The sequence below is a fragment of the Mastacembelus armatus genome, chromosome 18, assembly GCF_900324485.2.
Source record: "Mastacembelus armatus chromosome 18, fMasArm1.2, whole genome shotgun sequence".
Lineage (NCBI taxonomy): Eukaryota > Metazoa > Chordata > Actinopteri > Synbranchiformes > Mastacembelidae > Mastacembelus > Mastacembelus armatus.
In genome coordinates, this window is record NC_046650.1 from 7,101,581 (window position 1) to 7,127,586 (window position 26,006).

Sequence of the window (26,006 nt, forward strand, 5' to 3'; positions counted from 1 at the left end):
CTTAGTGTGTCGATGCAGATATCCATGATTGTCTGTTGTGGTGGCATATTTATCTGTCTTTCCTCTCTCTCTCTCCATTTGTGACTTCCACTGAGCAATTTTCCGAATGAGAGCACTTGGATTGCGTTTTATCTGGCCTATATAGGTTTTTGCATTTTTTTATTTTTTTCTTCGGGTGTGTGTGCATGCCGGTGTGTTTTGTTGAGTTGTTGCATATGGGCCTTGTTGCAGACCTATGCTCCACATAAATACCATCATTCCAAATGAAAGTCTTAAATGGGTGCAACCCACTAACTGAGCTCTGCTGTGCGTAAGTTTTAAGGGTCTGAGGATAATTGACTACAGCTAAATGGGATTGTGCTGGACCACAGCAGTTCATTTCAAAATGTTTACAGAATACACTAAGTTAGGATGTTGAACAGCTTAAAGCGTTTTGTGGTTTCAGTTTAATGTTGCATAAAATCCATTTAGAAGTAGCTGTTAATCACCAGTGTTCAGACGAATTCCTACGTTTGAATAAAGTATTATACTGTTTATCTTTTGGTGTGTCGAGGCAGAGGGATACCCCCACTAACACAAATCAGCAGTTAATTTCTTAGTTGGGATGTTGTGGTTGACAAAATGACTAATCCTATTTGGGAACAGTTAACCAGTAAAAATGAATTACATGTTGAAAATGATATTTTAGACCCTAAAGTTTTGGAAAGGGAGATATAAGAGGAGATGCTTTGCTGAAGTACATATATCTACAGGAGGTAGTTTCCAAGGTCACAGGAATAACATATGAATGTTGTTATATGGTGGGTTTTTGCTCTAAGATACAGTCCCTGGAATGAACCGAGAAGAGTGAAGCACACAGTATAAATACATGTTCAAGTGTTGTGTAGGTGTATGAGTGGTTATTCGGGCATCATGGGTGCTTCTGGGACTTGAGGCTTCACTGTTTAGCCTTCTGGCTGTGTTTTCGGTTCAATTCAAAGCAAGTCATTTGGTTTTTAGGAGCCCACTTGAAGTCAGTGCCATATTGGAACTCGCTCAGTTCATGATTGACCTAGACCCAGTTTAGGTTTTCCTTTTTACTCTTTGTACGCATCGCAAGTAAGCAAATTAGTTTTACGGGGTTTATGGCCAGGTTGTAGTTCAAACCAGGTTCTGAATCAAATAAATCACCACAGTTGAATCAATATAAAGCTGCAGAGACTGACATCATGTCAATATCTAAGTTTTATCAAGCAGCATGGTGTCTTTGAACGCATCTCAGCGCATCAATTTTACCCATCAGTTTAGACCTTATAGAGTTTTCACTCCCACTGGATTAGCAACAAGCTCTTATACAAAGTGTAAAAGTTGAGAGACAAGTCAAATCTAACTGTACAGTCAGTCATGTGGGACATGAATCTGTTGCTCACATGTTGTCCAAAGGTTGAAACACTAAAGGTCACAGGTCAGGCAGTGATGTCAAGTTAATTTAGTTTATGGTAATATCAGGAACTCCATTTAAACATCAACAACAACAACAGCTATCACATATAATAAAGATTGTGTGGAAATGCATCCATGGAGGCATTTGAGAAGGAATGAACGCTGTGGTGGTTTAAATTGAGACGTTGAAAAGAAGTAGATGCATCTATTTCTCCAAGACACATAGGAATCTTTAATCCTCTCAAGTTTTAACTATGTCAGTGGCAATCTGCACAAGTAGCCTCCACAGTCTGTCCCCTGTGATGAAAGCTGAAATGAGCCATTGTTCTCGCATTGTTCTGTATCCTGGTGGTCTAGGAAAACAAAGACCAATTATGTTTCAATTTGTGATGTAGCTGGTGGAAACACATGTAAATTATGTCGACTGCATTTATTCCAGTGGCACTTGAGAAATCAAGTGTAAATGGGTGCAGTGATAGGGGTGTGGTCAAACGGGCATAATATGCTAAAGACATTTCTGTTGATTAGTGCAGCAGCACACTTCTTCCTAATGTGATTCAGTGTTTAAAAGTGCTAAATATTAACAGAAATGCACTTTTTGCATCTGTAGAGCCTCTTTACTACGCTCTCAATGTGCAGGAAAGGACCACCATTTGCTGTGGAGCTTCAACAGGATGCAGGTGTTCATTTTAGAAAGCCATTTTACTCGAGTTCCCAGCTCTCTGAGTGTTAATCAGCAGGTAGACTCTGTGGATGGAATAAAAATCCAAAGGCTTATCCACTACTTTATTTTTTGAATTTATCAAGCAAAAATGTTTAAAATTGCCTAGTTTTGAGCACATTTTATACCATTGCATCTGGAAAAAAACAAAAAACAAAAATAAACATTACGACCACATTTCCCATAAACCTGTGTGATTTCTTCTTCTGTTTACACCAGAAACCACAACTGTCTGTGTTTGGTGCTGAGAAACAATATATCGCATGTCATGTAAAATGCAGTGTGAAGGAAGACAGGTTGCCCAAACTCTTAGCACCATTTGGTAATTATCTGTATCACAGCTAATGTGACAATGACTTGGTGATGTTGACATAGTAAGTCTCGCACATTTTTACCAAAGAAATAGTTGTGATGCTAAATATAAGCTTAATTAGATTATTTTCGTTGCATGTAGTAGCACAATGCTGTTACGTTATATGTGCATGTATTAGCATACAAGTGCTTTTTCGGATGTTTTTGTTGTTGCACAGACGTGCATTTGATTCCTCCTCCTCCTTTATAAACGCATGTGCTGTTTTGCTCCTCTCTGCCTTTCTCTTCTCGTTCGTCGCTGCCTTGTGGACGCAGTGCTTATTTAGCATTCCTCTCCTCACTCTTCCATCTGCTTCATAACAAGAAAAGCAGGAATTAATTAATAGGATGATAGTGAGACTCGAGAAAACGGGGAGAAAGTGAGCTGCAAAGGAGAGGAAATCTAATCAGATAAAGTCCTGTGTTTTGTGTGTGTGTGTGGGTGTCTGCTGGGAGTGTGCGCTAGTGTGTTCGTACATATTCCCACACCCCTCTGCCTCCTTGGCTTGACCTCCTCCACTTATGTTCTGTAACTGTTTTTTCCCTTTGTTTCTGTCTCTTTACCAGAGGCTGCTCTTTACACATTTTTATTTCTGCCAGTTGTCTAGCCTAATTGGGAAAATGGCTATTTCTTTGTCATCCTCTTCTCATTTTCCCTCCCTTCTTTCCTTTACATGCATCTTTTGTCCTACTCATTCAGATCTTTTCTCCACATAATAGTTCTCTATTTATCTCTTTCTCTGCCGTTCCACAACCTTGTTCTGTTCTGACTTTGTATATCGAATAATTTTATCGAACCGGCCGCATAGCTTTTTGGCTGCCAGCTAAATTGATCTCAAAATGCCATCCTCATGCCAGTGATTCAAATTTCTTATTTCCTGCCCTCTCCCATTGCAAGACAACTCATCCCTCCCAACTGTCTCTCCATTTCTCACCTCCCCTCACGGGGCTCCCCCTTCTTTTTCTTCTGTTTGCTGTCCAAAACCTGCCTAATCACATTCACACAAGATAAGATGAGAGGCTCAGTGCCTACCTGCTCACCTCCCTCTCTTTTGCTTCATCTTTGTTTGTTTTTCTTTCATATCCTCCCTCGTTCCATTTACCCCATCTTTATTGTCCCTCTGTCCTTCGTACTTTTCCCCATCTCTCTTTGTCCTTATTTCTCTCTGTGGACGTCCTACCCTTCTGAGTGCTAGTCCTGCACTTTTCCCCCCTTGCTTTTTTTTTTTTTTTTTTTTTTTTTTTTTTTACAGTTATCTTTGTGCTTTTATCCATCCGTCCTGTTGCCTCACCGTATATCGCTACCAATTTCTCTCTTTTTCTATGTGTCTATTCCTGCAGGTCCCACTTGGAAGCACATCGTCTATATTTCTAGTTATTTGTTTAGAGAAGTGTGTGTATGCGTGGTAGGTGTGCACATTTGGTAGACAAGAGTCTGCATTAGTTTTACTGAAATAAGAAATGCATTTCTTCTTTGCTACCGCTCTCTGCCCCGGAGCCATCTTGAAAAATGTATTTACTTTAGACAGAGTTTTTGTGAACCTGAACAAACGCGAATGCAGAGGAGAAAAGCGCTCGCACAAAGCCACCCTGATACAGTGCAGGCTCGGCGCACTAATGAAGTTAAGAAATCAAGTGTACACTTCAAAGGGAGTCAGTGTTTTGCATTTCGAGGACACATGCGGGAGGTGGGGAGGGAGAGCTGGAAACAATGGAAGATGAAAGAGAGAAGAGGCAGAAGGAGAAAGGGAAGGGACAGCAGGGAAAGAGACGACGGAGACACAATGAAAGGAAAGAGCTGTGTAATTTATGTGAAAGAGTAAAATCTAAAAGTTGAGAAAGCAACAGTGTTTGTTTCCTTCATGTTCCTCCTCAAACTCACACTTTCCATCTTTCCTGCAGGGCCGTCTCTGCTTGGCTCTCACTTCCTTCCACAGTACACCCACCTTCCTTCCTTCCTTCCTTCCTCTCTCCCTCCGGCCCACGTTCCTCAACATTTCCATCCCTCCTTTCCATGTCTTGTTGTTATCCACTTCTTACATCTGCCATATTAGAGATACAGAAATAATTTGACATTTTGGGAAGCACAGTTTTCTTTCTCCGTTTTCTTTCCCAGAGTCAGATAAAAAGATTGATACTGCTCTTATATCTGCCCATTAATAATGAAGCCACAGCCAGAAGATGTTTCTTAGTGGAGTACGAAGCGTGGAAGCAGCAGAAATGACTTCTCTGCCTGAGTCTGTTGGTAGCACCTTCTAGCACCTCTGCATATTCCTTATTAAAGCATGTTGTTTAATTTGTACCATATAGCATAAAGAGCCAGGCCAGCTGTTTCTCTGCAGTCTTCTGGGAGTGGTGCCACAGCGGCGTGAGAGAGGCTCCAATCATTTCAGCAAGAAAACCATTAAGCCCAAAACGTTGATCTCTATGTTTTGGTTCCTCTTTTACATGCAAAGTTGTTCCTCCTGATTGGGAGGATCTCCTTCTGTGTTTTTTAATCTTCCACACTCGCTCCTTTTTCCACACTCCTTTGCACCTTCCTAAATAAAGTCATCCCCTTTTTAATCCCTTTTCTCTCACATTGCTGTTTGTTTCATACCTCAGTTTCTCCTTCCCTCTACCAAACCAGCTCTCCTTCCACCTCTCCCTCTGCACCTTCACCTGCTCCCACCGCTTCCTAGCTTGAGTTTTTTCTATTTTTTTTTTTTTTTGAGAGAGAGACCAAATCCAATTTCTTCCACACTCCCACTTTGAGTTTTTGCATCCACTCTTTCATCCTCTTCCCACACCCTCTGGTGCCCCACACTTCATTTTTCGCTCTCCTACCTTGAGTTGAGTTGTATAGCTATCATCCTGTCTCCTTTTTTTTATTTTTTTTTTTATTTGTCTCAATCTTATTCATCCTTGAGGATTTTTGAGACCAGAGTATTGTTTTTACTTCCTCGTTTTTCATATTTCCTTGTCTGTCGTCTCGTCTTTTTACGTCTTATAGCCACAACAAGCCTCCCTCCTCTCCTCACTACACTCCTTCTCTCTCTCTCGCTCTCGCTCCCTCTCCTCCTTTTAGTCCTGGGCTTGAAGCCACCCCCTTCTCCCTGCTAATGAGCTCTGAGTGAAACGACTGAAAATGATATGCAATTAGTCCTTAGCCTTCATGGTCTTGGTGTATGTGCTCTGCACATGTGACAGATTGAGGCTGCGTTTGTGTGCTTGCAGCTGAATGTGAACGTGTGTGCGTGCTTTGTGAGCATTAGGCTAATGCATTTTCCATGTACCGTGGTAATACTGGGATGTATGCAGTTGTGTAAGTGGTCACTGCTATGGGGGGATCTTTGCACACATATCTGTGTGCGTGTGCAGATGCTCACCCCTCTGTCGCAGGTCAGTACATTATACATCACCTGCTCTGATTTCTTCAACCCAGGCAGTCTAACCCACTGCACAACTCAAGGTGGACACGCGAGATAATTCATTTTAATAGAATTACATTTTAATGAAACAGTCATTGCACTCTTGACTCTGGAGATGACCCTGCAGTAGTTCTATGATGATTCACTTTTAAAGTGGAATGTAAATGTTTGCTTTGAAATGCATATCTGTCTTGTCGTGTAGAAGTGTGCCCTATTTTTTTATTTTATTTGGATTATTCTTCCCCTTTTCATCTTGGTGCTCCTTAATAGCACCATATGTTTGAATGGTTTGGACAAGCTGGGCTCCAGGCATAAAAACCCTAATGATGATGATTATGTTAAACTGATATTAATTGTCATATGGCAGATCCAGTTAATTTACCAAGTACTTTTTAAAAAAAAAAAAGTTTTTAGCCCAGTGGTTCCCACAACACTCTGGCGCCCTAAGGATGGGCTGAGGGTGCCACAAGATTTGTTAATGTTTCATGGTGCGTTTTTATAAACCTTTCATCTCATTAAATAAGCAAGACATTTACACGAGCTGAATTTTATGTTATTAAAGATATGAAAGCAAAATGAACAAATAATAAATATTAATCATTATATAAAAACCCCACTGCTATTGTAGTTACTTCAGGCTGCAGCTGATGGCATGATGGCTCATCTGTGATGGTTGCCATAGTAACAAGTGGTTTGTGAAAATAAATGTCACGAGTTGCATTGTAGACACGTGACACCGCGTTTTGCTACAACTGCCTGCATCTCCAGATCCAACACAATTTATACATGCACTCTGGTCTCTTCATATGGTTCAGCCTCCTTCACATTTATGATGCTAGTCTTAAAAATTTGAAATCTCACACATAGTAACATGATGTGGATAATAGGATGGTAAAGTTGACCCTGTTATGGTTGGTGTCATAATATGCCACAACAAAATGCTCAGCCAGGTTTTGAGTGTGTTAATACTTGCTTTAACTCGGATGAAACATTTGCACCAGAGGATAAACAATACATGCTCGGCATTGACCTGAACTTCAGATGAAAGGGTTTCCTATCTTTGAAGCTTCTCGGAGGGCGACCTGCTAAGTTCAGTTGGAGTTGAGACAACACCATGAGAGCTAATTTGACTTGATGTCCTTCAAATGAAGCTTTAAGGCACTGAATGTGAATTTGTCCACCATGGCCTTTTTTCAAATTTAATGCAACATTAAGAATGACATTTAACTTACATTTTTTTTGAGGTGCCTGCAGAAATTGTGTGTTCAACCATATATGCTGAAATAAAAGATGAGTTACAAAAGGTGTATGCACACACTTTAGGCTCCAGTCTGATTGGTTTCAGCCATCTGCAGTGTCCATGTTATTGTCAAAAGTTATTTCAGAATATGTGTCAGTCAGACAGGGAAGGAGTTGCACTGCTTATCCAAAAAGACTTTTCGGGGCCTGCTGTAAAACATGGCTAATGTAATACTGTGGTCATTGCTGAGCCTTAACTAATTTGCGTCTCCATTATATACACAGTGTGTTTATATGTGATGGTGAGTGGTGATGAATGAGTTTTTTACAAATATATCAGCCCTTAAACAGGAGTTGTTGTTTAGAAAGGACAATCAAATGTGAAATATTGTACTTGGCTGGTAGGTGCTGGTATTGACAGCATATATTCTATGACACATGTAGGGGTTTCCATTTTTCTCTGATTGTCAGAGATCAAATATAAATCTGGCAGCTATTCAGAAGCCCTAAGCAAGTCAAACCCACAACTGGCAAACAGTCAAAGATGCCAGGCAGGAAAATAGACATGCGATATTGTGCTTGGCATCTTTAGAGATTTATATGTTCTTTAGCTTTGTCAGAAGTGAAGAATAAATTCACACCTTTGACACATCATAACCTCAAAACGATTTCAAAGCAATGTCCTGCTAGCAGATATTGAGAAAAGGCAAAGAAGAAACAGTATTTTTAACTTTTCGAATAATACAGAATGATGCTTGTGATAGATGCATTGATACATAGAGATGATGTAAATATATAAATGCATAATGTCATTCAGAGTTAAAGGAAAGCCACTTCAGAAACAAAAAGTTAAAGCAAAAGGTGTTTACATGATTTTCTTGGCAGCTTTTCCGCTGCATTTCATTTAGTTTGTTATTGTCGGTTTTTTTTGGTAATTGTGTTTAATCTGAACCTGAATATCAACTGTAATGATGAGGGCCTTAGGCAGGTGCTGTATTATTGTCTAATGGAATCTTCTGGGCCTCTGCTGCATTGGGGCCCGGTGTCTAAATGACCTTCATCACTTCAGTTTCTACTGTGGTTACATGCTGCATGTTTCTAAATACATTTCTATTTAATCAATTTTCTACTAACCTTTTGACACTGGGCAAACCTTGGGCCAGGTAGTACTGCAGCTCACTAGAAAGTCTTGGATCCTAGGGCTCTAGGGAAAACATAATTAAACTGCCACATGTAGTTTGCAGTGTGCTCTTTAGTTTGATGGGCGCTTACATGACAGGGTTCATATGCAATATGCAGAGAGTCAGAGGAAGTAGAGGTCAACAACTTTTTAGATTACATTTCTGAATAAGCAACTGAAAGAACTTCAGTTTTGGTCTCGGATAAATACAAAAATTAAAACTCCATGTACTCTCTTAAAAAAATTATGCAATGTGGGTGGAATTTAATCTCTTCTTTCTATTATGCTTAGTCGCTACTGAACTATTGTAGCTCTGGTCTCACTTTCTATCCATTTTATAGTGTAGAATTATACTTCCACACTATTTGTGCACATTTATTGATCTTTAAATTAGAACAAAATAAAACAATAAAAACATCCTTAATGTGGTACATTTCCTGGCCATAATAAACATTATACATAAATAAGATCAATAGAATTAGAAATGTTAGGCCAGCTTTAAATTATTCATGTCAGGATCTTCATGCACGTTAATGTTGTACATTGCTTACGGTATGACATGTATATATCATTAGTGAGAGTTAGATGTAAGTCGGTCCTTCTGATTGTCATTGGTTAATCTTCTATGTTCTGTGTTGAGCCAATAGTATTTGTCACCACAGCCACGTTAGGACTGAGCATGTCCATGTGTTGTTGTCAAATGTCCGATCCTTATTCAGCTGAAGGCCAATTGCCCTCGTCCTTGTCACGTGTAGTTCAGTGTCACTGTGGATACAGGGACTCTTATTTTGTAACTGGCTGCACTGAGGGACAGATGTTGCTGCAGGCTCTTTAATTTGTCTGAGTCAAATTAGTGTACAATGAATTTCATAAACCCCCCAAGGGTCCTCATTCAATCAGTGTTGCCTTATGTTTTCAAAGTAGAAGAATTATGTGATGCAAAAAACAGACCAAACCTGATTTATATGTTGGAAAGTCTGTGCATGGATGCAGCGTTTGTCTCTGGGCTCACTCACTCGTACCACTTTTCAGGACTATGCAAATACTTTAAAGGAGTGATTTGTTTGAGTGAGATACTGGCAGAACAAATGAATGTGCAGACAAATTACTTTACAGTATTTCCCCTTTAGCTTGAATCGAAGATAGATGAGTAAATGAGGGATTCAGAGGGTGAATGTTTGCTGGAATGTTTGAACTGGCATCTAAGTGCATGTTACTTTGTTCTGAAATATTTACCGCTTGAACATTTTGCACAGCAGAGTGTGAGAGGCAAGACAATTGTGCTCATATGCTGAAGAGGTGGCAGTGTGACCCTATGAAGATGAGTTACTGTATGGAATCTGAGGACAAATCTGAATCCCATTTAAACAAAAACCTTGAAAAATGAGAATAATTTCATTCTGCTGAGACATTTTCTTTTATTATGTTAAGGACATGAGCAGAGCTGTTTAATTTCAAAAATACCAACATATTCATGAAACTGTAATAAAAACATGACGTGAGTGCCTGTCCAAGATATCAAGAGCAGATCTGCTTTTTTCACTAACAGATTTCACACCAGGCTGATGCATAATTGTCCTTCTGTTTGGCCAGAATGTGGATATCAGCTAATTGAGACATTAAGGAGACGGAGTCCAAAATCTAGGCTTGTTTGCTAATGTGTGTGCCTTCTGTCTCTTATTCACCCTACGAGCCGGAGAAGCCTCCCAGTTGTCTGAATGTGTTTGTGGTTGGCAGCGGTTGTGCAGGGACACAGGCATTTAAGAACTGCATGTCCCCACCCACTGTGTCTGTCCAACGCTGTGTTTAAAATGTATCCAGGAAAGAATGAAGACAAAATACTGTTAAGAAATTTTGGATTTGAATTGGACTCTTCAAGGTCATGAAGCTTAACTCAGCAAGTCTCCTTTGAGCTTTACATTTAAATAAATGCATACAGATGAGCCGAAATTGATGTTAAAGGTTACAACTCATAGAAATGTAAGAAAAAACTTTTCTGTTCCTCTCGGATTTAAATTCTTTCTAATATTAGGTAATTACTGAATAAAAATTTGCATAATGTACTTCTGTTTGTGCGTGCATGTATTTGTTCCCATCTGCAGATTTATATTCAATGCGTGAATAAAATGTTCTGTGCATGTAAACAGCATGCACTAAACTAAAACATTCAAATTTAAGGAGAAAGACTACATCTTCATGTATCCCTGGGCCTGGTTGATTGAGATTCTTCATAGCACACCTTAACACACCCACTCATCTTTAATCAAATAAAAATCATATTGCTAATTCTTTTTTTATTATTTTTTTATTTTATTTTGTGCTTTCTTCCCCAGGAGCCATCCTTTCAGCAACATGAAATTATTACAAAAGTTTTTGTTTTAATTTTTGTTTTTACTGTTAAGAGAGTATCCATGAGGGATTTTCATGCCACGCTTCGCAGATTTGTTTGCCCAAATGAGGAAAACTTCCCATATGCGCTCAGACTCCAATACCCTCCCCAACCTGATTGGAGACCCAGAATATCTAAAACTGTTTTCTATTGAATAAATGGGCTGTTGTTTTTAAACCTTTGTGTAAATGAATAAAATGCTCTCCATAGTGAAATTGAGGGAAATTAAGGGGCTATTTAAACCACATTTATTGCGTCAGTGTCTTTATTCACCTCATCGCTTCTCTCCATCTCTCTCCAACAGTGTGGACCTGGTGCATGCCCAGCTGCATGTGTGTGAGGGCCGCAGTCTGCCCGAACTGGGCCTCAAACAAGACAAGATCAGGGTGAACGGCTGTGCGATCCAGTGCAGAGTCACCACTGAAGACCCAGCCAGAGGCTTCCAGCCTGACACCGGCAGGATTGAGGTAGGCTTTGAGGACATTTGCCTCACTGTGATCAGGTCGACCACATGTACAGGTAGGGCTTAACATGGCACTGTAGTAAGGCTGTAACTTGAGTGGATTTGGTGACAATGTACTGTACAGACTTCAAAATATCTTTGATTTTTAATCAATGGGAGAAGAAAAACAGCTCATAGTAGTCAAGCCTTCATACCTTATGCACTTTGGCCCATGCTACTATTGGCTACTATTGACATTTAGGTGTCTGATACCAGGTTACCAGCCCATGACAGCATGGTGTTACAAGGTTGTATGGAAACTGTACCAGATGAGAGCAGTGAACTGAAAACAGTAAAACTCTCCAGAGACACTACAATACTAATGTCTTTTACCTTACCAGCAACCATAGTCCTGCTCTGCCATGACAAATAACCTTATGTTAATGAGCGATAACCAAATGGTGTCATCTAAGTGTACACGTACATGCATGTGAACATGTGTAGACAGTCGCAGCTGCGGAGATCAACCAGCACTTGAATTATAGGTCTGTCACACTGATCCATGTCGTAGCTTAGAGCACAGCAATTAAAGACATAGAGTACATTTCCATGTGAGGTCTGTGAGTGGGATGACGTGACCCCCCGCCCCCCCCATCAACTGGCCCATACTGTGTATATCTACACACTATATATGTCATTGCTCATTGTGTCTGATGAGGTCTGAGCCCTGGATGCTTTTTGCCGTCAGGTCCTTCTGCTCTTCAACCTAGACTGTGCACCCACCCACTCTTCTTCTCTTGATCCCCCCCCCCCCTTCATACTCTAACCTCTCACTTTCTTTAATGTGTTTCTATTAGCTTTTATAGGCCTTAACATTGTCACAAAGCACTTTACAAACAATTAAGTGGTGATGAAAGCCTGTTGAATCAATAAAATTGGCAAGTTAGAATTAAAACACAATTTAATAAGAGTAAAACAGCTATTTATCAGGAGAAAAGCAAATCAAGCCGTGTGTTAAACGGAATGTTAAAGAGATAATGGTGATTCTGACCTCAGCAGAGCATAGCTGGCTTTTGTTTGGTCTACGGGCTATACTCTGGTATATAGGGCGTTCTGATTGAAGGAAATAAAAGTGGAATTAGTGTAGAAACACTAACAAAAAGCAGCAGTGTGACATGCACAGTTTACTTCAGTATCCTGACGCAAATCTACAGCTCAGCAGTACACCGGGACACATAGGGAAAGCTCATTGGTTTTATATTAACCTGGTACCTGGAGAAATTCGACAAATGAAAATGCGAATTAATGTGCGTTTCCTTCCACTACCTTAATGCCAATAACAGGAGTCAGTTTGTAAAGAAAGAGCTTGTGGCACTGTTTTTCCTCTTGACGGCTACTGAACAGCTATGATTTTAAAAAACAAAAAAGGAGCAGGACTCAAACCTCAAAAAGGCAGAAATGTAGAAAACAAAGGAATTTTTTTTTTTTAACGATTTAATTTGCAGAATATCCTCATCTGCTAATTTGCTCAATTCATTTTCATTGAGCATTGTCACATTTTGCTTTTATGACTATGCCAACTTTTATACCTTAGGCAAGCATTAAATTTAAATTTTTTTATGTGCACATTAAACATGCAAATAAAAACAGCTGATGGAAACCCACCAACTGTCTGCATGTCAAGTTTTACTGCAGCGGGGAAACTATAAATTCCTGCAGACCCCTGTGGTGTCTTACCATTTGCCCCCTTCTTCACTTGTCATGGAAGCTGTGAATAAAATGCTGCCATTGCTACCTGGTGACTTAACCGTGATTTTTGAGTCCTTGGATGGGATTGAATTCGACTTGCATCAGTGGCTTTCCAATAAAACAAATCATCGCTCTCTTGGTTCTGAGCAAGATGCAGAAAAGAATGGTTGTGTGCACCGATTTATTCCAATTGAATTTGAGTCCATTAATGCAGCTCTCAGGGGCAGCGTTTATGGCAGTTTTTGTAACTCAGTGATCAAACTGAATGTGTTTTTTCTTCAGATTTTTTTTAGAGCTCTATTCACACCTGCAGCCTACATTTCAGATTCATACCCGATTTGGGGACATGGGCCAAAAAATATAAGCTATCTAAATAACATTGCTATTATGTGACATTTTCACTTTCAGTGTGCATTACTTCTCACTGTGAAATTCGCCTGTATTGTATAGCCTGGTGCTTTTCTCAGCAAATTGCCTGAGAAGAGTATCTATGGAATAGCTTGTTGTGACCTTTCCACTTCAAGGACTTTCTGCCTTGTTTCCCCCCATATTTTTGTCTCTGTGGCGCATCCAGCGATTCTTCCCTCCCACTGACCACTTGCCTGAAAATAATGGACATATTTTTTTAGATGCTTATTTCTCCCCCTCCTTTAAACACTGTCTCCCTCCCTTTTACACCTCACCACTTCTTCCCCCGTCTCTGTTTCCCTGCTCCCACTCTTCCTCTGCCACACACGTATATGATTTCAACCATGGAGCACCATCATCATGCAGTATGAATGAACCAAGCACAGTCAACACAGACAGAAAAGCATGGATATGTAGTAATGGTGTGTTTGAGGGATAATTTAATAAATTATTATTGAAGTACTGTGATAATGTCATCACTTCAGGCACCCGGGGCAACTTGGATAATTGGTTTTAACAAGCGGAGATGGAATCACTACTGTACCCTTTTCAGAACTAGTACCCACCTTCAACTCCACATCTTAGAGAAGCAAAGGGCTGAGCCAGGAGAGTTTGAAGGACGCTGCAGTGGCATCAAGTTATGAACCGACTCTCATGTGGTGATAACGCCGTTAAATCTTGTCTGTTACTCACTCAGTGCGGCCAGCTCTGTCAGAGTTGCATGCGGCAGGAAAGGGCAGAAGTCGTACGTTCTATCGGAAAGTGGGAAAATCAGCTTTCCTGTATATAAAGCTAGAGTATCTATGCTTTTCCATCTTAGAAAAGCATGAGGGAATGAAGAAGCACAAATGGGGCACTGGGGTGTTTGGGCTAGAAATACAGAACGGAAAAAAAGATAAAACGAAAGGGTTCAAGGAGTCAAGGTGGAGGAGGAATGTGTTTTTCATACTGTATTATATGCAGAGTCAGAAGACTGATGTGTGTTTATGAACAAATCCGGAGCAAAGAGCCAACATGTCGGTTCAGTAATTGGCTACCCCCTACTTTTCACGTCTCACGTTTCATTTTCTGTTCTGGGGAGGAAAAAAAAAAAAATGACAGCCATATGACAACTTTCATTGTTACCTCCTTTTTAATAGCCCTTTCAGAACTGCAGAAGGAAATAGGTGAGGAGAGCTTCAGAAAGCAAAGACGATACAAGAGGGCACCAGAAGCAAACAGCCTAGGACAGAAGTAGTTGCAGCAGTATCAAAAGCATCTGTTACTATTTTCATTTAAAGTTTTGGCCCAAGAATTGGAGTGTCCTGCCTCCTGCTGTTGCTCTGTGCCTGTCTAGTGCACAGTAAACATTTTTCAGTCAGTTAAGACTAAGAATACACAGTTTTTAACAGGTGTCACAAAGGAGGCCAGGCAAAGAAAACTAGAGGCTTAAGAACTTATTAACGTGACTGAACCTGCTGCACATAGATGGTTTTTATGGTCAGTTGACAAAACAGCCTCCGCTCTTGTGTTCTGGACTCCTTAAGCTATGAAATTAAAAAAAAAAAGAAATGACTTCATGTAAAAAGAATATTTCAGCTCCAGCTGTCACGGAGCTACCATCTCCACTTTAACGCTATGTACACATTTTGCACATTGTGTAATTATTGGAGACCATTTGTTATATCCGGGCTGAATGATGGACTGAGACCACGTCCAGACAGATAACAGCAGAGCGTAAAACAAAACGCCAGCCTCCTTATTCATTTAAATGAGATCATTACACTGGCATTGGAAATCATTTCTCAGCCCGGTCTCTTCCCAAATTTAAGTTCAGACCACTGTAACAACCAGCGTTTTCTTTTCAGCAAAAAGTTCAAATGTATTTTATATTACCTTTGCTGATTACTTAAAATACATTTGAAGGTTAAGCTATTTAGAAGGAAATAATCTTTCGTCATATAGATATTAATCTAGCTTCATTCAGTGCTGGGCTGGAGGAGCACTTTTTAATTGGCAGCTGTGTTAAGGAGCACTTCTGATGCTCTAGATGCAAAACACCATCTGGTAAGACACCAGAGGAAGATCTGTGTGTGTTAGTCATAGTAGAATATCTTAACTAACATGTAACTAGCATCTTTGATGCCACCAGCAGGATAAAAAAAAAACTTTTATTCTATGGATTAGCTCTTCCTTATACATTTTCCTTTAAAATGGTGGTCTTTTTATGTTTCACATTCAAAAGTGTGTAAATTGCCCTTAAATTCAGGTGGAACTGGTATGAAAGGAAAATACTGTTTAGCCAAAACTCGGAGTAAGGAAGCTAGTAAGATGAAGGCATGAGATGTGAGATGTGGAGTGATGGATGTCACAGCATGAGTGGAGGGATGTATGCAGGGATTAGACAAGTGTGTGTGTGTGTGTGTGTGTGTGTGTGTGTGTGTGTGTGTGTGTGTGTGTGTTAGTGAGGTGGTCACGTTGACATTTTGGATTTTAATCTTTTTTTTTTTTTCCAGTTTCGCTCGTCACATTTAATATATCTCCCACCCTTTTGGCATGTGAGCTCTGTGATCAGCTTTGATGTGAAGATGTGCGATTCCAAGAAACACAAGTGGAAAAGCCTTTTGCTCCCATTGTGTGATAAGTAGATGGTGAAGACAGTTAACTGAAGCCAGAAATGATGTTAGTACTGTAAAGCATCAGGGAGAAATGGGACTTTGTTTTACACTACAGGGACAAACAGAAGGGGGTGAATTAGATTTTTCTTCACACTCTACCAAAGCAGTGAATTGTGTGTGTGTGTGTGTGTTATATTTTTTTGTTGTCTATATCTGATAGCATCAACAAGGGATCAGCAATCACCCACCTTTCATCTCACCATATATCGGCTGATCCATCATCAATCTCTTTTTATAGATATCTCCATTTATCTCCAGTGAATCATTCATCATGGCCAGTCATTTCTCTCTCCCTCCCCTTCTCATCTTCCTGCTTACTCTCTGTTTCCATCCAATCGAACCTTTCTTCCTTTTCCCCTTTATTCCTTGTTGCCATTTCTCCATTTCTTATTTCTCATTAGCTTATTTTCAGTTTTTTTCCTCTCCCTCTATTAGCTTTTCCAGCTCAATCTGTCTCTCATGTTCCACCGTGTGTACATGACAGACACATTGCAACATTTCCCCAAATACTACCACTCCTCTCTCCTTGCTGCATTCCTATTACCCACTACCTCCTTTTACTCTGAACCTCATTTTACTTTCCCTCCCTTCTTCCTACTTGGACACTTCATCCAGATCAACGCATGTCACTCCAGAAAAATGGAAACCCTGCCCCCAGGACTATTGGATGCCTGGGGGGAGAGCTATGAAACTTTGTTTTATTCATCCACTTCTTCCATGTTTTCATGTCCTCATCAGTCCAAATTTTAATATCAGAGAATTTAGGATTTAACTGTCATCCCCTAATTCGCCTCATAACACAGTTGTCCTCAATCTGCCAGAGTTACATCTGTCTTTCTATTTTCTTCACCCCACCATGCATCTTTTGTTTGTTTCCTTTATTGGAACGCATTTGCATGCGTCACTCACTGTATTAATTATACATTTCGTGTGTGTGTGTGTGTGTGTGTGTGTGTGTGTGTGTGTGTGTGTGTGTGTGCTCACCCCATCCTCCCAACAAGACCACTTTCGAGTTAGAAAATGGGTTGAGTGCTAATTAAAGGAAGTGTTTGTCTTGCTTCAAACATCATCGTAAACACCTTCATTTGCACACCATAAACATCCTGCACCCCACGTCGGTTAGTCCTTATTGACAACCCCGTGATTCACCGCCATTATCCTTCATTATCTTCATTGCCATTAACGAAGCCGTCAGTCATCTGTGTAATCGATGGTGAACGGGCCCATGTTGTCTTGTGCCTGTTAAGTTTGAGCCTCTGCCTGAAAACAAATGGAAAACAAAGTTCTCCCGAGTAGATGACTTCACACGATGTCAGTGTGTGGAGAAATTTCAGATATAGCCGTGTAAAAAGGAGTTGACGCAGAGGATGTTGAACCTATGTTTTCTGCCTGTTTTAGCAGTGCACTCAAACTGAGTGAAACAGTGAACACAACAGTAATTGTCCTCCCATAATGTTGTTGGATAAAAGCGTCTTGCTCTGTTTGTCAGCTTTTATGACACTGGCAGTCCAGTTGCAGTCTTGACTAATAATGTCTATTATCTGTAATTTTTTCCCATTTTGATTCCCGAGAAAGTTGAATAAAAAGGTTCAGTAAAGTGCAGCACGACTTGCTGCCAGTCATCAGATTTTGATTTCCCCACCTCGGCCCCTGTGGTGGCGAATATAGAGGGCAAGCAAAACTGTTAAATAATAAATGTCGTGGCTTCCTCTTTACTGGTATGTTTGTGAAAAGTCAGCATTGCATCCTGTTTTGGTCTGAAACTAACAAAGAACACCAAAACCTTTAATGAGCAGCAAATTACACAGGAAAGCAGAGAGCTCGAGGGACACACAGTGTTCACATGCTGCCTTTATTAACTCTGGTAACGTCCAGGATCCCTGATCAGGTGTTAGAGCAGCAGAAACACACCTGCAGGAGGGTAGACCACCAGCAGGTACAGAGACACACAGTCGTACAGAAACCACCTCCCACCTTTGAGGAGGCCATGTATACCTCCAGCATGAGCTGACCGACTCGTGTGATGTGTGTTTTTCTGCACAGTGGGTGCGACAGTGAAAGAACCTGTTATGTGTCCTTATTGTATTGGTGTTGTAACCACACTGGTTGAATTTCCCCACATTATTTCACGAGAACAAAACCATGTTTTTCCCCTCACTACTCCATCTCTGCCACTCATCGCCATGGTAATTATAAGCCCAAATTAGCCCAGTATTTTATGGAGTGACGTTTACTCCCTTTCCTCTGTGCATGTTTATGCATTTTGTGGTATCGTTCATTTGTCTCTCTTTTTTTTTTTCCCCCCCCCAAACTCTCTGATGCCTTTTCCATCTTCTCTGTCATATAAGATAGTGTCATATGTTTCAATCACAAATATCTGACAGCTGACAGTGCTGAGAAATATTTAGTGTTTGGTCTCTTTAATTGCTTCGCAGTGAGTTAGTTGCTCATCCTGTTCCTGCAGCTCATCCAGGAAATGCAAATGTACCAAATACTAAAATCTAATGTCATTCAAAGACCAGAGCTTATTGAATATTGGGTAAACATGCTTGAGTGCACACTCTGAACTGCTCTGTCACACTCAATTTTCAGTTTAAGTGCTCCTGCCTCCACGTGTTGTAAAGGAAATCCTAACTATTACAGGCAATCAATGCAATAGATTTTTGTAAAATCATTGCTGTTAGCCGGTCCTTATTCAGTTCTTCCCAGTGATGAGAATAGTGATGATTACCTGTTTCAGTTTTTTGGAACATTAGAGGGAAGTTAAATAAGTCAAGCAGGGAAAATGATGTGTTGCAGCAGAAAATAATAAATGGATCTGACAGAAAACAAAAACAATAGACCAAACAGGTTTAACATATCCAAGCAGAAATTCCAACATTGTCGAATATTAAAACCTGAATTCAGTCTTCTGAAAGCTTTTGTTTTTATTTCTGACTGCACAGTACAACAGAATCTCCTGATGAATGATGATTGACTTAAAGTATCGCACATTAGCTAAATCACATGTAACAGCATGCATTGCTTGAGTTAAAGTGAGTGTAGATCTTAGTTTCCATCAGTGGTTATAGTGTCATTCCATATATCCTAATGAGGCCCCCTGTGGGATCATAGCTTGACTCTTGTCGACTGAGTTAAGCTGTAGCAGCAGTAATAGGACAACAGAACAAATAGCCCAGTTTAGTGTGAAAGTATTCGAAGTAGTGATGTAACACATTGCAATGTTAACGGTTGCTATTGACTTTACAATCAAACTGAAATCCAGTCGGGTTGAAGTTTTGTTTACTAATTATTGAAGTTGTAAACTGTAACTATAGCTAGTTGTGTGTGTACACGTGTGTGCGTGCGTGTGTGTGTGTGCGCGCGAGTGATTGAATGTCCGCCCTGTCCATAAGCTTCCTCCCAGTCTCATATTGCTGTCATTTGTGCTGTTTTCCCAGACAGTCCACTCTGTCCTCCCTTCCTCCTAACTCGTATTTATCATTCCTCCTGTGTTTTTACTCTGTCAGTTGTCTCCCTCCCATCTCCCCTCTTCCTTTTCATATTTTCCTCTCTGCTCATTTTCTTTCTAGTTATTATTCACTCTTTCTCAGTCCCATCATTTCTCATCTTTCCCCTGTGCACCTTTGTCTCGTTCCGTCTCTCCCTCTGCTCTCCTAGTTGATTTGTTTTTGCTGCTTCATATTTCTTTCCATGTTTTCTTTCACCCTGTTTTCACATTGTCTCCTGTCTATTTTTTGCCTCTCGCTCCCTCCACCCCCACTTCCTACCTCTTGTTCCTTCTCTTCTTTTCCTCCTGGCTTCTCTCTTGTGTTGCTGATTTGTTTTTTTGTTTTTTTTTGCAGGTCTCCCTTCACTTTTTTTTTTCTTTCATCTAATTTTTACACTCTTGTTCTTTCATTTTCTTTCTCAATCCCCTTACACTTTTCATTTATTTTTTACGTCAACTTTTGTCTACAATCCCCTCCTCCCCCACCCCCCATACTCATTCTCCTTTTCATTGCTCTCTATTGAATTGTTCTCCTTTGTCTCTTCTTAGTCCTTCATTCCCTCTATTGCACCCGCCCCTCCCAAACTGGCTTATTTCTAAATCGGATTCTCTTTATATACACTTAGTCCCCTGTTTCCTCTTTTCACAATATACCTCCCTTTTCTTTTGCAAACACTGTTAATACACTCTATTTGTCATTCTCTCTGTTTTGTTCATACTTGGTTGTCATTTCTTTTGCCTCCCTCCTCTTTTCTTTTTCCTATAGTGTGTCTGCATTGTTCTCATATCTTCCAGGTTCTTGTCTGTATTTTCCAGGTTGTCTCCAAGACAAACTCACCTTTATTTTGTAATGATTTGTTTTCTCCAGATTTGTTGCTTTTTTTTATTTCCTTCCACCAATCTCATCTTTGTGTGTATATGTTAATGTGTAAATACTGAATGGTTTCAATGTGTCACTTTTATTCAGGTCCCTTGTACATTAGTTTTTTTTCTCTTTGTGACTCAGCATTTTCTTTTTCTTTTTCTCTTTGCACATGGTGTACAAAAATTGCTGCACTGCTTGTGTGTTTGTTTGCCTTTTGTTGTGTGTTTTATTCAGTAGCAGTGATAGGAGGCAGCTGGCTGGAAGGAAGAGAGGAGGTCCCTCAATTCTCCAAGCAGGCAGCATGTCCTTAAATTGAACCAATCATTTTCTGAGAATAGTGCCCCCCCCCCCCTGAAAAGTGTTGTCTCTTATTTTTGAAGAAAATATTTCCGGGGAGTACAAAATTACTGGTCTCTGCATTGAGCTATAGGTTGAAAAAGAAAAGTGATCAGGAATAACTGCATAGATATTGAGTGAGTGGCCTATACTGTAATTAAGGTAACAAAAATCCTTGAGTGAAACTAGATTTTGTGGAAAATAGTTCTTCTACTGTTAGCGCATTAATACATGACTGATGGTTCCATTTTTGGGTTTGGCTGTGATCTGATCAGTTCAGAAATGATTGGAAGAAAATCACTGGAGGGCAGCCATGCTGGATCAGATTAAACTTTTAAACAGACTTTGTTTTACTGCATTTTGTTTACGATCAGTCTTGCATAAGCTGATCCAAAGACATGCGGTGAGAGAGAGAGAAAGTGTGTGATGATGAGACTGAGGAAAAACAAACAATATAATCTGAAACGGCATCAACTCATTTGAAATGCACTGTAGTAATTGCCCTTATCAAATGAGCATTACTAGTGCAATAGATAAGAGGTAAGAAATGCTAATTTTGCTTTAGTCTTAATTACGGACATGTCACTTAACTTGATAAACCTTCTGATTCAAGCAGTGTTACAGAGTGCAGTAGTGACCATCCAGAATCATCTCCAGCATGATTTTCAGGTGAATATGTGGTAACACAATGAGGAGGCTGAATGAACTCTGTAGGACACCAGCTCTGTAAAATATAGCTAGTGAAGTGGTAAAGTACTGCACAACCTGTCAGATCTGGCACAGAGACATTTTGTACCAGCAAACAAAGTCGGCTTGTTTAATTTCTCTTGAGGCCGATTTTAGATTCTGTGACCCTCAGTTGCCAAGGCAGCACAGAGAGAAGCCAGGACAATCACAACATGAATCTGACCTCATTTTCTTAGGCAAAGTCACAACTTCTAATTGGTATTAGCGACAGCAGCCGCATGTTCCCTCTGAGAGCGTGGCCACTGAGTTGGCCCGGCAGACAAGTGTTTCTCTGCATGTTAATAGAAAAGCCGAATGAGTGAAGAAGGCCTCCTGGATTATTTTCAGTAGTGGCCACTGTGAAAGTCCCCAGTGTCCTCCAGCGGCCCTGCATTAGTATGACAGGAGCTGCAGCACGTCTTCTGCTTCTGAAACGTTGAAATGAGCAGGCATATTATAATTCATAGCTGGTGTCTGCCAGTACAATGGCTTGCACATCAGTCAGCGGTCTTTGTGCTGACTGAAAAAGAGAATTACAGTGAAGTCATTGTGTTTGACTAGATTAAGTCCTCATGTTGGGCCAGTTAGACAGAAATGTGGCTCAGATAAGCCATTAATTCTCAAACACATGACATTCTCATTAGCTTGATTGTAGAGATATATTATTAATGTAGAGAAGGATGCACAGAATATAGATATGGTGTGTGTGTATGGTGCTAATGAGCATACAGTAGATGAGTGTTTGGTCCCACAAGCACCAAAGCTCCGAGTTCCTCTGCGTATGCAAATCCTCCACTGTGTGTTGTCTTCAAGGGTTTCTACAGGATTGTTCTTGTTTAACTTGGGTGGAAGTGGCTCAGTTTTGAAAGTTCTTTGTTTTAACACAGTTCTAAGGCTTTACAGCTTCACCTTCCAATGTGCTAATGTTCCCCTCACTTCATCTCTCCTTGTAATCTCTCTTTGCATAATCTGTCCTCCAGGCTTTCTGTGTCCATCCCCTCGATTCCTCTCTGTGGGTTCATCACCCACTCCTCTTCACCGCCTTTATCACTTAAGCATCTTCTTTACTCTCCCTCCTGACTACCACGTTTCCACAACTCTTTTCCCTGCTCATCATTATTCCAGCTCTCATCAATTTCATTCTGCACTTTTTTTTCATGTCCTTTCATCTCATCTCTCCCTTCTCCTTTTCTTTCTCTCCCTCTTGACATGCATTAAATGTCTAAGAGGTTTCAGCTCATGTGTCCTACATAAGTGCTTTCTGGCTTCAGTGTGTGTGTGTGTGTGTGTGTGTGTGTGTGTGTCCATCTCTTTTTGTGCCTGATGCTGTGTTTGCATTTCTTTTTTTTTTTCCAGCATGTGTATTCACTGGAGTGTGCCTATTTTGCAGTGAGTTCTTTAGCTGTGTGCAATTACAGTTTTAGTGATGCATCTCTATTCGTTTGTCTCCTTGTTTCTGCATCTGCATGTATGTATGTATGTATGTATATATGTGTGTGTTGTGTGTTGTGTGTGTGTGTGTGTCTGTTTGTGTGAGGGTGGTTTTATCAGCTCTTGCAGATGGCCTCAGCCTCTCATCCATCGTTGTTGTGAAATGAAGAGCCCTCTGGAGAGTGAAGGCAGAGAAGAAAGGAATGGACAGACACAGAGAGAGAGAGAGAGAGTGAGGGAGTGAGGGGGCGATGATGCACGGAGGGAGCGACAGAGAAAGAGGGAGGCATGGGTAGAAATTTTGGGAGGAGGGAAAGGGAAGAGGGTGATCAAAAGATGGAGAGATGGAGGGAAGTGATAGGGAAGGGGAGACTACCAGAAGGGTGTGTCTACATGAAACACTGTGGGGTGTGTGAAGTGTTCATCTAAGTGTGTGCGTGCGTGCGTGCATGCGTGCGTGTGTGTGTGTGTGGGCCTGTAACATAAGCACTTCAGACCTACGCATGAATTCAAACCAAATTTTTCATATTGTACCAAAAAAACACATCAGGCTTGTCAGCTTAAAGCGACACTGTGTGTGTGTGTGTCTGCCAGTGGGCCTTTGCGGGTGAATATTTCCTCGCTGATGTACAGCTCACTGTGAAGGTTTGGTCACATAGCTAGAGGTGTGCGTGCACATTTGTGTGTGACAGTTGGCTTGCATTAAAAAGAGGCTCTTCAAATCGCCGCGGGATATGGAGTGTTTACGATGCAGCACCCGCAGGAGAGAAAACAAACGAGAGACAGAGAGCGAGGGATAAACGAGGAAAAAAAAAAAAAAAAATCAGAGGTTACGGATGCGAGTTTGTGCCGCGTCAAGAAGCAGGCAGTGAGCGGTTTGAAAAGGTGAACGAGGGACAAAGTGCAACTCTGGGAAAACTGAAAACCTTTAAGCAGCCAAAAAGGAGACTCCAGGGTGATGAGGGGAAAAATAAGCAGCAAAGAGGGGGAGGAGGGGTGCTTGACAGGTCGAGCGGAGAGAAAGAAGGGGAGAAGGATGACCCAGGGGCTAGTGAGGTTTTTGTAAACCACTTAAAGTATCAGAATAAAAGGGGGAAAGAAAAATAAGGTCTGTGTTAGCATTTTGTCCTTTTTAATCATGTCTCCCTGTTGGACTGTGAAATGTCACTTCCTGCAGGCCTCAGATTGTACTGGGCAAAAACAACAATGGTGACAGGCACTAATAAGACGATACAACTGGCCAGAAATGGACATGAAATACCAGCAAATCACTGAGTATATTTCAGACCCACCATTTCTGTTTCCTCTAAGTGTGATCGTGGATTTAAACATTGATTAGACTCAATTAAGGTGCCCATTTTAAACATCTCATGCAGTATCTCCAAAAATGTTAGTGCTTATGGAGCGAAACAATCCCCAGTGCATCAATCTTCTAATAAATGATGTATATCTGTTCCTAATGAATGCAAATATTGTGTAGTATTTGTGTAGTGCTTCACTAAAACACAGCTGCCAGTTGCTTGGTAGAATAAACATGAAGTAATAGACTTTCTTAAAAATGGTTAAAAGCTGAGTTATCACAGGATTTAGGATTAAAAAAGGCTTCAGAAGGGAGACATTTACAAACCCGTATCCAGAGGTACCTACTGTAACATAAATGTAAAAGTTTATCATATGAAAGGAGCACAAACCAGCATGAGAAGACTAAATAGGATGCAAAAGGGTGAATAAGATAAAAGATAAAAGTGAGCAAAAATGGAATAATAATAAAAAGCAGAAGTAGCGGCATTTTAAAAGAACCGAATAGTGATGCATATGTCTAACCTCCTGGGAGTTTGATCCACTTACGAAGAACTGAATGCTGCTTCTCCGTGGTTAGTTTTGACCCTGTGGGAACACAGTTGCTCCAGCAGTCTTGATGAAAAAGCCTGAACCACCGTTTGTCCTTTGTGTAGAATGAGCAAAACTGCAGGAGTCAGGTGGTACATAAAGAGTTTAAAGGTCAGTGGGAGCCAGAGCTAAGCCGTGCTGTGCCTTAAAAGCAGCCTGCAAGATCCTTAATCAGTCCTAAAATCAACAGGTCATCAGTGCAGGGTGTAGTGCCAAAAGGATCAATGTAACATGCTCTGTTTTTCAGAATGTGCTCAAAGACTGTGAACTCGATTTTCACCATGCTGTATAGGAGAAACAACACTTAACACCAGTTCCATGGGCCTGAGAGCTGTGGGCAGTGAGAAGAGTAAAGGGAGGAGCCAGAGAAATGAGGAATGAATAAAATGATTGCTACAGTATGAGAAGGGAAAGAAGAATAAGCTGACAAAAAACAACTAATCTAATTCATTTTCAAAATGAGCTGATCCATAGACATCAGCAGCATCTGGCTAAATAAGTCAGACCGTGTGGAACAGGGGAAATAATGTTATTTCGTTCCTGTGGATTAGAGCTGGTCCTACTGGTTTAAACAATGGACATCACTGGGATAAGGGTAATTAAAATAAAATTAGAAAGAACATTAGCCAGAATTAGGTTTTCACTGCAGCTCTTATCTAATCCATATTCTAGCCCATACTGATGAGATGTCATTTAGCAAGATGTGCAGTAGATTTGGCTAAAGGTATTTTGTATATTGTAATAGACTCCTTCATTTTTTTTTTCTTTTTTCCTGTTTTTTCTTATTTGATTTCTCCACTACACCAGAGAAAATGGTGTACCAAGACCAAACCATTATTAAAGTACTCAGTCTATCCATCTATCTACTGTATCTATACTCAGGGTTCCTTATTTTATTCAGTGACACCATATTGACACCGTATCACAAGATTATCCTGAGAGCTGCCTTCGACTTTTTACACGCTGTATTTGCAGCTAAATCTCTCCCACATGGTGATCAAGCATTTCAAATGTCAGAACAATAATGATTTTCCCCTTGACACCAGATGGGTGTCAGCTAGAAATCAGTTAGCTCTTCTCATTATGTTGCCTTCAGAAATGTGAGATGTCTTTAAATAAAAGTTTAAATACGTAGTTCACTTCCATATTATTTATTTATTTATTTATTTTTCTTCCTTCTTCATTGTTCTGTTAAACCACAGGTGTCGATCCTGCCCTACTCACTGCTGATTACCTGGCTGAAGTGTGTTCAGTCAGTCAGAAGCTGCAAGGGCAGGAATAGTTGGAAACCAAGCAGGAC

At 40.5% G+C, this 26,006-nt stretch overlaps 1 protein-coding gene across 3 annotated transcripts in view; it reads left to right on the forward strand.

Moving 5' to 3' along the window:
* The window catches only part of pcxb (pyruvate carboxylase b), a 236,621-nt gene that overhangs the window by 57,937 nt on the left and 152,678 nt on the right, over positions 1 to 26,006 (forward strand). For all 3 annotated transcript variants that reach the window (XM_026327586.2, XM_026327580.1, XM_026327572.1), the window contains one exon: positions 11,017 to 11,179. In XM_026327586.2, the coding sequence (XP_026183371.1) occupies positions 11,017 to 11,179 (163 nt within the window). The remainder of the gene's footprint in view (positions 1 to 11,016; positions 11,180 to 26,006) is intronic.